The following is a 12,114-nucleotide window of genomic DNA, read 5'->3' as shown; positions in this document are numbered from 1 at the left end:
TTTGAAACTTGCACTCTGCTTGAATAATAGATTTTATAATAAAACATCACAAGAGAAAAATGGGCTTTTCCAAACATTATCTTGTTCACTGGACGTCCTTCGTAGTTCATGGAAGTTTTTAGAAGTCGAGTGGCTTACACACGTGCGACGATCACGCTCGTCCGTAACGGACTTAGGAGGGTCTTCAGCCACAAACTGATCATGAGAACATTCGTTGAAATGGATGGATTTTTTTTTTAGCATTATAATGGTTTATCTGCCATCTCTACAAATAAATTATTTAATCAAAGAGCCCTCATTCAAAAAAAAAAAAAAAAAATCCCTGTGTGGTTCCCCTAACCGGCTGACTTCCCATTCTGGAAAGCTTTGGTCAAGTAGCCGGGTTAATTGTCATGAAGATTAGTGTAATGTGGAAATAAGGACTAATGGTCAAATTATAGGAGTGAAAAAGTTTGAGAATAGGTTTTGGTTTGGGCCTGAAAGGGTTAATTAAGTTTTTTTCACGGGTTCTTAAAGACCCCTAACCCAGGCCTTCAGGAGCCATATTGACACCCCACCCCAGGGCAACTCGCTCCTCTGGTGACATGTTGCTGGTCAGAGCACAATAGCCTTCTGTGTCTGCAAATCATTGCTAAAATCATCCCAAGGAAAAAAAAAAGTTTGAAAGCTTTAACGTTAGACAAAAGCCCAAGAGCTGCAGTGCGCGGCTCCAAAACTAGGAGTCAGCAACTTCTATTGATTAAAAACTAACCTTTAAAGTAACTCTGAGAGTGTGTGGTTAGCATTTAAATTTAAACATGTCATGAGTTGATTTGTGTTACTGAATACCAACTCAGAAGGAGTAACATTCACATCGCATTTTTTTTATAATTCCCTTAAGCAGCTAAAGTATTTCATGAAATGTCAATAGGGCAAAAAGAAAAAGGGGCGGGGGGGGGGGGGCCAAGGCTGGGCCTGTAGTTTTCTTTCCCATGCAAATATTCACCCCCCAAAAGAAAAGTGTGGAGAGTGAAACACAATAATTAGTCCTTTGTCTAACTTTCCCAAGTGCCAGAGAAAGACAGATTAATTAAATATACAACAGTGTTGGTTTTGGGAGTGGGGGTCTTGCTTGCTGTGTAGGTCATAAATTAGGCAGAATAAATACTTCAATGTGTTTGCAGTGAGCCTGCTACGTCAGAGCCACTGGAAGGTTGGTGGGAGGAGAACGGAGGGTTTCTTGCTAATGATAGTCACGTCTGGGTCTGTCTGGTTGCTCGTAGCAACCAGACATGATGTAACACCAGGATGAACTTGAACTTGGGGGACTTGAAAAGAGAACAATAGACCAGAGCAATCAATAAAGCCTATTTCAGTGAAGGATTACAGAGCTGCTCTGGGGTAACCTTGTCGGCAAGGCACACACTGAATAGTAAGATGTGTGAAGAAACTTTTTTTTTCCTTTGCTTTGCTTTTTTAGAGAAGCGTAGAGGCACTGCAGATTTTTGTAGTGCACCAAGGTTGTGTCCAGAAACTGTGTATGGAAAACTGCTCCCTCTGCTGACTCACTGGGTCCCAGGTGCTTGCTTCGAGAACTACGACACAGTGTCAGATTTAAGAAGTCTGGAATTTCACAACTGACTTAGAAAGTGTGAGAACAGAAATTGTAAGCATTATTCGCCGCACCCAAAGTTTGAGACTTTTGTTAGAGGGGACTCGGCTCTAACTAGGATCCACGTCAGCTCACCGGGAGGCCCACTAGAAATAACAGTTTGGAGTCTGCCCTCCCCGCGCCTCTCTTCCCCCTTCTTTCTTTTGTCCAGTTCGATTTAGGCCGTGTGTATTTGCCAGGATGATTTCCTTTCAGTACACAAGAGGCTTTATTGTGTTCCTCAAAGCATGTGGTCAAAGAATAACATCTAAAAGTATACAGGATGAGTAGTTTTTCAGTTTAGGCTTAGGTTTTTTTCAAGTCCTCTGGAGATCAAAGGTAGCTTGTGTGACCAGGAAATCTTATCCCAACCTCCATGTAGCTATCACTTCGCCATTTATCCTGGGATCAAACGAGTCCCTGCTTTACCTAATTGAATCTCTTGGACACGGATGAGCCTTCATCTGACTGAATCAACCCAAATGGAACCCTTTCTGATGCTGTCAACTCAGAGATTTCGGAAGCATTCACTTTTGCTAGAGGTTGATGATTTTTCTGTGAATAATGATAAATGTGGTGAATTTGGTAGGGTATTTCTGGAGAAAAGTTGTCAAAAGCCATATACTTTATTTCACTTGTGAAACTGACTCTGATATTAGACCATAATTGGTCACTTTGTTTAGCTAACATAGAAGAAGTACCAGCATATAGAATGACGTATCATCAGACTGTTGCCCAAAGCTAATCACCTAAGGATTTATGAAGGGAAAAGGTAACTGGGCCCAGCAGGTATATGGAAGGGTCTAAATAAATGTCGCATGAATGGAAGCGTGAACGAGGGCTATGCAGGTGACCTCATTTTTTTTCCTTTGGACATCACAGTAGCTAATAGGATGAGATCTTGATACCACATGATTATTTTATGTCATTTTTGAAAACCTTATCTTAGAAAGATTGAGCTTGAGAGGAGCATTTTACATCATAAAATCTACCTCATGTACATCTAAGGAAATGGAGTAGAAGAGAGATGCTGTGACTTGTCCTAAATCACGCAGGATTCTTGGTACAGCACTTTTTCTACTATAGCTCCATGTACTCTTATATCACTGCTGATCATCTGTGCCTGTTACAAGAATGTGGCAATAACATCTCATTGAAAAGGAGACGTTGTGAAATTCATCAGAGAAGACACTCATCATGACGCAGAACCTCTCCCCTCGCCCATTCTCCACTCATTCAACTTTTCTTTGTTGAGAACCTTCTATTCCAGACACTGTGCTAGGTGCTGAGGGTTCAATCAAAAACCAGACGATGAAGCTTCCTGCCATCCTATAGCTGCCCTCTCCAGACTGCAAAACCCATATATGTATTTCAAGTGGACATAAATACTTTATTTTGTAAGATACACTCAAAACATTGGCAAACCCCAACAAAGGCACTGAATTTCAATTTCAGAAGAGTGAGATCACTTTCAGTGTCTCAAGATTTACTGTTTGTCATTCCTTTACTTTTCCCAGTGAATCCCCTCTTCGTCCCTAACGTAGATCTTGATTTCACCGTTGGAAGGGCAACTTTTAAAATGTGTTATTTTCCAAATTGTGCCTCTAATTGCACTTTTCCTTTTGTCTTCCAGTCCTGGTACCTGGGATAAAAGTCACAGCGTCCCACCATCCACCAGACAGACCACCTGACCCCTTCTCAACTCTGTAACATGGACGCATCCTCAACCCAGCGCAGTTACAACTTCACTGTCACTGGAAGGGGAGAATCAAATCAACTTGTACATGGAAACAGCGAGCATTATGGTCCAACAGCAAAGGCCATAACCTTTTGGGATTTTTTTTTTTAATACTTTAGGGACTGTTGTAATTTTCTCATATGGTGCTGGAAATGGTTGGGCTTTGTAACATTTGAAGTGTTTTCCGTGGTAGCGTGAGCATTAGGCAGTGTGGCTGGAGAAGGTCTACCCTTGCTCACTGACTTCCCGTTGTGACACACTTTCTTTACGGAGCCCGGCTGTTTCACAGTATTTCATGAATTTACCCACACAGGTGTGAGCCTCCTTGAGCAGTCAGGAGACACATGGAGAACTAAGTCTTTTGTAGTAGCTGAGATCTGCAATATCTAACTTACGGGACAGTCAAAGGGCAATGTTTTTCTGTAACATATTGGAAAAAGAAAACGCAGTTATGTTCCTTTTTTATTTTTTCTTTTAGTTTGGTTTGGTTCAGCAGTCAGCAGTAAACTAGATAACATGGCCCGGAAGGACAGTGAATCCACTCACGTTGCAGAATAATTCCGAAAATGGCAAACTACTACTACTACTATTCAGTTTTTTAAAAGTTTTGAAATGCTGCACTTACATTTAAAAAAAAAAAAAAAACATTTTTTCAACAATTTCAACAATGACACACAAATTCACATGGAAATGGGGAAGATGGTCTGTTTTGACAGAAACTGACAGGAATCAATCAAAACAATCGAATTTTGAATTGAGTAAAGTGCAATTTCATTGGATAGCTAAATATCTTTGTAAGATAGAGATTGTTGAAAATTCTATTTTTGTTTTTCAAGTCCTTCCACCCCAGGACTCTAAATTATTGGGGTAAAAAACAGCCTTGCAAGAAAAAGGGGAGCTATTTTTGCTTTTTATGTTTTTTATTGTTAAACTTGTATCCCTTTAAAAACTGAAGGAAAATTTAAAAAAAAAAACAAAAAAACAAATCTAATGGTGCTTTTACCACAATATGTTAACTACATTAAATGCTAATTAATTATTTTCTGTTATCAAAGCACATAACTAAAATGAAATCATGGTATCTGTTAATTTTATAAGCTAGAAGTCACTATAATGGATTATGCCAATTCTGAAAATTTTTACATGTATCAGGCAACATAGGATTTATCAGTTATCAGACACTTCATTGTTCCAGAGATTGTCCAGAAATTTTAAAGACCTTTGCGCCCCTGAACTGGGCTATGGGAAAATAATATTAATAATAATAATGAAACCAATACTGACACAAATGCTGGTGCCCATTCAGATCAAGGGTACTTGTTAGGGAAAAAAAAAAGTTTGCACCCCCAAATGTCCTGTATCTTATGTAAAAAAAAAAAAAACCACAAAAAACAAACAAAAAAAGAACAAAAAAAAGTGCAAGTGATTTTTCTACCAGACAGCGAAGCACCCCTTTGCTTCCCATGCAACTTCAAGAAGGTTTCCTATACTATACATATATATACGTTCTGGTTGGCAAGCCCTGCTGATCAGAGAAAGTCTCTGCATGTTCTAGTGTTAGTAACTAATTTTTATATAGCTAATGTAGGATAAAGTAGAGTGCATTAAGACACAATATTGTAATCCCTACTCTAGGCACTTGCCTTTAAACTATGTTTTTCAGCCCTTCAGAAGGGTTCTACTACTGTCCTATACAATCAAGTAACTGAAATTCTTGGGAAGACACTTTGCTCCTCATCTTTCCCCCCCGAAACGATGTTGTTTTGTTTTGTTTTTTTTCCTTAATTTGCACGAAAACAAAAATTCCATATCAATGTGCCTTGCCCTGGATAGCGATTATTTGTGGAATTGTTGCACATGCTCCTCTATTGAAAGGGGTTTTTCCCTAGTCAAGCATTTGGAGACACTTTTTGTAAATGTGACTTTTATGTCAGCCATTGTCAGTTTCAACATCTAGAACTAAATAGAGAGTTAGTTGTTCCGCAGATAGGAGTAGTCTTTATTGTCCTCTGTGGTCAGTGGCAGTGCTATTCTGAGATCTGTAGATGCTTAGAATATCAGTATTTTGGATGTTGCTGCATTTTACAATTTATTTGGAGTCTTCCTTTATTCCCCTCCCCGCCCCCAGATATATGAAAATATGCAATACCTGCTTATATCGTGTAGAAAAGCTTAGCTATGATTAATTTTTCTTTTATTTTTTTTATTTGACCAAAGTCGGTGCTGCACTTGACGCAGTGTGTTTTAGGTGTCTGTCTTTGTACTTTATTTGTGATTTTTGAATGCACGTGCGCAGGAAGGGCTCCTCTTAGAGAAGCAGTCAAACTGTGAAGCACTAAGCTGACCCTGCTTCAAGCAATTTTGTTTTTACAACTGTTCCTTTCACAAGCAAGCCTTAAAAAAAAAAAAAGACAACTTCCCTTTTCTTCAGCTCCCACACCCCATTTTTCTTAGCAGACTGCAGTCAATCCACATTCAATACAAAGTATATAATGCCCATTTTTATATGCACGTTTTTAAACTTCCAAGTTCTGAAAATTGTTTACTGGTTATCTCTATTTAAGGAAAAAAAAATAAAATAAAACATTTTGGATTTTCATATGTGTCTGATAAGTGGTTGAATAGTCGTTTGGCGCTGTTGTATGGTGTGATTGTCAGTATATGGTGTCACTTCCTCTAGCCAGCCAGCATACTTTGCCTTCCCCTATAGCACTTAGCTGGGCATTACTTTATTATGACATATGTGCACTAAAAAAAGAAAAAAGAAAAAAAAAAAGAAAAAAAATAGCAGCTTTCAGTGCTTCACAGTGAAGGGAAAAAAGCCTAGACAAACATTTTGTCAGAACCTTGCGATAAGCCAAGGTATTACCAGTAAATTGGTTGTATATACAATAAAATTGCACCCTTTTTTTAAAACAAAACAAACTAAGCAATAGTTTGGGCAGTTTTAGTTGTTTTTAGTGAGCATGTTGTAGTCATGACTGCAAAGAGAGAGATTAACTGCCCACTCAGAAGATATGTAATTTGTATTGTTGTATAGTTTTATTGATTACACTGATTTATTCTACCCTATTTTATAATGCAGGACTTTTGTAATGTTGTTTAAATGAGGAAAAATTTCTGTCAAATTAGCCTAGTGAAATTTCTGATTGTTCATTATAAAGGCAGCGTTCATAGAATGGCTTTTCTTTCTTTCCTGCCCCCCCTCCCTTTGGGAACTGGATTTAAGTTTAAAACTTTCCTGTTTCCTTTTTTTTTTTTTTGTAAGTATTTAAATACAGTTATTTTTTCTCTCTCTCAATGGTATAGCATATTCCTATGCTTGAGAAGTATAGGTCTACTGAAAAACCATTGTAAATGGACGTTACAGGTATGCTGTATTTTTGAAGGTATTTTGTTGTATTAAGTTTGATGAAGCTAAAGTTAGGGAACTCTGAACAGATTTGCAGGAAAAAAATGTTTTAAAGGCTTTAAAACATTAGGGAGGCAGTCTAGGGTGATAACGAACAGGGGTTAAGTATTAAACACACTAAGTTATATTTTTGTTCATGTTTCATTGTCCAGAAAGCAGCAGGAAACTGTAGTTCAGTTGTGATCAAGCAGGAAAAAAGAAACACCAACAATATGAGTGTTTAACCTTTTTAGACTCAAAGTCAAGCGAAGATTTTTGAGGAAGACTTTGCTACCTGGGGTGTGTAGACTGACAGACTGAGGGCCATCCGTGTTTGGAGGCCCAGCCCTTGATTCTGAGACCCATTTGAATTTTTTCTCTCCCGTCAAATGGCATTAACAATATTGGCAAAGATAAGTCCCTCAAATAACTCTCCATTTTCTTCTTTGGGAACTGAAGTCAGAGGCACAAACATTAAATCATATCATTTTTCTGTATACTTTTTTTTTTTTCTGGCCCGTCCCCTTGCCACTAAAACGCTCCTTGTCTGATTATTCATGGGCAGAGGACCTCTTTCCAATGCCGCTGTATCCATCCCACAGTCGTTTTCTTTCCTTTGAGGTTTGAACTAACTTTTCTGTTTCTTCACACCCTGGCATGACAGCTCCTCCCTGCCCCACAGTCAGGCGTGGGCTACGGGCAAGCCAAGGCACACTTCCCAAAGCTTATATTCTTCATACTCTGACCGGTGAAGTGTAAAGGAACCCAGACTTCCCAGAGTCACAGTATTCAGGCAGCCCATCAGAAGATGCAAAACCCATCTCAAAAAGTTTGTCTTTCACTTTTCGAACCCTTATCCTCATAGGCTTTGAACTCTGTAGTTACAGTGTCATAAAGTATTTATGAAATCTGGATTAAGAAAAAAAATTTTTTTCCTTGTGATTGTTTTTTTGGGGGGGAGGGAGTTTCTAAGAATGTCATTTAATGTACTTGGCATCATATCTGTTTGTCCCTAGTGGTGGTGGTCTCTCTCTCTCTCTCTCTCATTCTCTTTCTCTCTTTCTTTCTTTCTTTCTTTTTTTCCTGGTAGCAGGCCTCCATAGAACAAATTTAAAACACAACTGGCATGGTAATGTACGGAGAGCTTCAGTGGCACCTCACCACCCACGCTCCGAGATCTGTCCTAAGACATAAGACAGTCTCAGAAAGCTGCACTGCCCCCCAGCACAGCTTTCATTCAAATCAGCTTCCAAGGCCAATCTCGTCCTGAAGTCAATGCATGTATTTACTGTTTGACAGTAAACCCGCTCTGCCTTCTCCACGTCCAAGGCTGTGCATTCGTCTAATTAGTGTCGTGTATGTTTTCCTTTTATTTTTTCCAATAAAAAAGCAGTGGGATGAAAATTGCTTTGATATATAGCAGGTAACATTGAAGCTATTCCATAGCACTTAACTGTAGTGAATACTGTGTCACCAATTCTGAAATCAATTTAATGTTTAATGCAAATCCATTACATGGTGCTATTACAGGCTGACAAAATGATTTACACAAATGTGACAACTTGGGCTCAATTCACTCTGCTTTCCAACAGTGTAAATGCATAGCAGTGTTTATCTGCATGAGAACTATGCACTAATCTATCTGAAGAAAAACTATATCAACTTTGGTATCTACTTTCCGTTTACTTCAATCCTTGCCTTTTTGGTCATTGTTATAATGCCAGCTTTAGGACAGAAAGAATTATAAGAAAACCAGCATAATACCTGATATATTAAAATGTAGTGCCTGTGAAATCTGTATTATATTGCTCTTCTGAAGTAAGATTTTTCTACACCGGTAGCCTTCGCTGTCTGTCAGTCAGGACCTTCTGGTATAGGTGATGTAAAATAACCGTACAATATTAATGCATGCTATTCCATAATGCTTAGTGAACTGTATGAATATTACTCAAAATTATGTTAGTCTTTTTTTCTGACTTGGTTCTTGTCAGCTAGGTTTAAAGGTATTTCACTGAGAATGCAAATTCTGTCTTTTCTTGGTTTCGGCTGTTTTCAGTATTTTGGAGGTATACATTTACTTAATTCAGTATTACTTGTGTTTTTGTTTTCGTTTTTTGTTTTTTGTTTTCTTTTTCCTAGGGGGCAAGCATGGGTGTTTGATTTCAGAAATCAGTCCCTGGCAAGACTTTTGTCTCAAAACGACCATTTGAATTTCAAGAACTCTGCTCTGAAGACACCGAGGACATTTCCAAATGAGGGACATTTTCCTTCACCCTCGACTGAAGCTTTGCTGATCCTGAAACGTTTTCTTAATGGACAGTGTTCAGCCAGGTACCCATGCTTGATCCGTCTTCACACCAGACTTCCTCATATTAAAAGAAAAAAAAAAAAAAATGAAAAAAAATCTTTATGAGATCATGTGGCTATTTAGTTTCATGCACAGTTGCAATATTTTCTTCAAAAATAAAACTCTGTACAAACTTTGGGCCCGATTCATAAGAAAAAGAAATTGGCTATTAACACGGGATTTTTAAAATACAACTATTTTTTTTTTTTCGGTCTAAATTTGAAATGACTTGCTTCCCAAATGAAATGTTTCATCTCATTTTTTTTTTTTTCCTAAGCCAGCACTGATCTGCCTTTTATGCCCCAAAGGGTTACATAATCAAATTAGGCGGCCGGGGAAATGGGGAGCAGATACCAGAAATGCTCAGAAAGATAAGGGGGACCACCTGCCCTTGAGCATGGTAACGGGGGAGGCAGCAGCATGTGGGGGTCAGGACCTTGCCTGTGTGCCATGCATCATGAATTTCCACTTGTGGACTCCTGAATCTGTTTAATTAAAAAAACACAATTTCCGAAGTATGTCTGGACCACAAGCATATGTGGTGGAAGTGCCACCTCTAATCCAACCAGAGCACCTTCAGGGTGGAAAATACTCCCCAGCGTGTGCGATGTGAACTTGTGTCTCTCCACGGTGGTTTCAAGGACAAATGGTGTCCAATGAATGGGGCTATTTTTCCTGCTGTTTTTATGCTCAGCTTCTTAAAATAACACAAGCTTTCTTCCCTTTTTGATTCTATTTGTGTTACTCTTATTTTTTTTTTTTATTTTTTTAGTAATAGTCTATAATTTAGCACTTTTTTTTTCAAACATCTCAACCGAAGGCCACAAGGCCACTGGCTACGTTGGGATGGAGGCTTGAGAGAGCTGCCCTTTCTCCCTGGTCTCCGACTGCCTTTCTGCACTGCAGAGGCATTTGTTAGCATCACCACTGAGGTACTAGCTAGACCCAGAGCTGGAGCTTTAGCAGATTCTAGGAGGTCCTTAAGGAAGACTTTCAAAGGCAAATACACGACCCCCTCCCCTACTGCCCTGACCTTTGACCAGAACATAGTTCACCGGGGGCTTTTCCCACCACCCTTAGAAATCTGTCTGCTCAAGATACCTCGGTTTTTTTTTCATTTCAAATTGTGCGGGGAGGGGATTAAACACTTCCAGTGATGAGAGAGCTGTTGTGACACTAAACACCCCCGTGTTAATAAGTTGGCTTGACATTTGTTTTTTATGAGCCGGGCCCCCTGTGCCTCTAGTATACTTGTATTGACTCTCATAGATACCCTTTTAGTTTGACTGTGTTCTGTGAAAATTTGTAATTGGTTGAGAATCACTGTGGGCGTCCATTCTTATTCAACTAAATCTCCACAGGTTTTTTGAGCTGGTGTGGATTAGTTTAACTCTTGTATTCAACCATTAGTGCTACCACCTTCTCACATTACAATACAATTACTGGAAGCAAGTACTGCATTTCCTATGCAACAAAAAAGGAAAATAAAAAATTGCTAATGCTATGGAAGCTGTGTCATCATTTGCTTTAAATCATACCTGGGTGGCGGTGTTTGAGTGACAGTTATGGATGTGGATTGGAGTTTCCACGGAAGACAGACGGTCTCTCTGCACCATGGCGTTTGCATTATCCTTGATGGATGTCAGGCACCTTGTGCCCTTCACAGGGTTCTCATGGGCCATATTGGCTTTTTTACCTACTTAGGCAAATGAAAAACTTCACACTCACGTAGTGCTTACTATGGGCCTGATACTGTTCTAAGTGCTTTAGATATTGCATCAGTTAGGGCCCCAGGCAGGCACCAGGAAAAGGGTCTAATAGGTTTTCCAACACAAGTATAGCCACCACCCCTGAAGTTAGGGAAACAAAAGTGAAAGGTCGGGTTACTAGAACCTAGGAGCTCCAAGGAGGGACCTCCCACAGATGATGTTTGGATCTTTACCATGAAGGTCGGGGACACCACATGGCTCGTACTCAGACCTCTCAGAGGACGTGGGCAGCTGGTGACCGGCGAGGGGTTCACAGCCAAGGGTGTCAGCACTTCTGAGGCAGTAAAGCCTGACTGGTGCTGGGAGAATTGAAAGGAGCTGGGGCTGATCGTGCCTCCGTCCTTGGCAGCTGTCACATTGTGGGAAGGAACCGAACCCAGAAGGAAGTCCCTTCTTGCTTTCCTTCCTAGTCCTAGACTCCTGCCAGGGTCTCTCACTGGCTAGATCTAACCGGAGCCATCTGGCAAGAGTCTGGAAAATGTCGTGAGAAAACTACCAGCCCCACAGAACAGCATACGGAAGGGTGGGCTTGGAGACCAAAGACAAGTAAATAAATACATATCTTAATCCGTTTAATCCTCACAAGCACGCTGTGGGATCGCTACTATTTCTAATCCCCCTTTTTCAGATGAAGAAATTGAGGCAGAGAGAGATTCGATGATTTACCCATTCAACAAATACGTGGCAGGGTAGGATCTGAATCCAAGAAGTCTGGCTCCAACTTCCCTCCTGTAATCGCTACAATATATTGACTCAATTGTTTATTCAACAAATATTTTTTGAGTACCTGTTATGTACCAGGGACTATGCAAAGGGCTAGAGATAGTAAGTAAGTAAAGACTGGGCAACTATTCTTAGGAGGTGTACAGCCTAGGAGAAAAACAAGTACTATTCAAACAAACAGCAGCAAAGGTAAGCATGTAGTTGTGTTAAGTGCTCTAAAGGATACGTACACATTGCTGTGAAAGCCGATTGAGACTGGTAAGACAGAAATTAACCAAGCGAAGGGGTGGGCAGCGGGGAGAATGTTCTGGGCAGTGGCAACAGCATGAGCCCGTAGTAGCCCTAGGAGGGGGTTGAAGGAAGGCCTGTTTGGATGAAGAGGAGAAAAAGAGAGGAAGTATGGTACAAGATGAAGCTTCATGTTTAGGTCACAATATTGCAGGGCCTTGCCAGCATATTAGAGATCTTTGTCCTACCCTCTAAGAGCATCACAAAACATGTATCAGTCAGATTAGG

General features: G+C 39.9%; 1 protein-coding gene across 4 annotated transcripts in view; it reads left to right on the top strand.

Annotated features, from left to right (window-relative positions):
• The window catches only part of NFIA (nuclear factor I A), a 392,758-nt gene extending 382,148 nt beyond the window's left edge, over nucleotides 1-10,610 (top strand). For all 4 annotated transcript variants that reach the window (XM_027108350.1, XM_027108349.1, XM_027108353.1 and 1 more), the window contains one exon: nucleotides 3,264-10,610. In XM_027108350.1, coding sequence (XP_026964151.1) covers nucleotides 3,264-3,340 — 77 coding nt within the window. In that variant the 3' untranslated portion in view covers nucleotides 3,341-10,610. The remainder of the gene's footprint in view (nucleotides 1-3,263) is intronic.
• The last annotated feature ends 1,504 nt before the right edge of the window (nucleotides 10,611-12,114 follow it).

The sequence above is a fragment of the Aethalodelphis obliquidens genome, unplaced genomic scaffold (assembly GCF_003676395.1).
Source record: "Aethalodelphis obliquidens isolate GAN/ISIS:26980383/991018 unplaced genomic scaffold, ASM367639v1 scaffold9, whole genome shotgun sequence".
In the NCBI taxonomy this organism is placed as follows: domain Eukaryota; kingdom Metazoa; phylum Chordata; class Mammalia; order Artiodactyla; family Delphinidae; genus Aethalodelphis; species Aethalodelphis obliquidens.
This window is presented reverse-complemented; position numbering and strand designations above follow the sequence as displayed.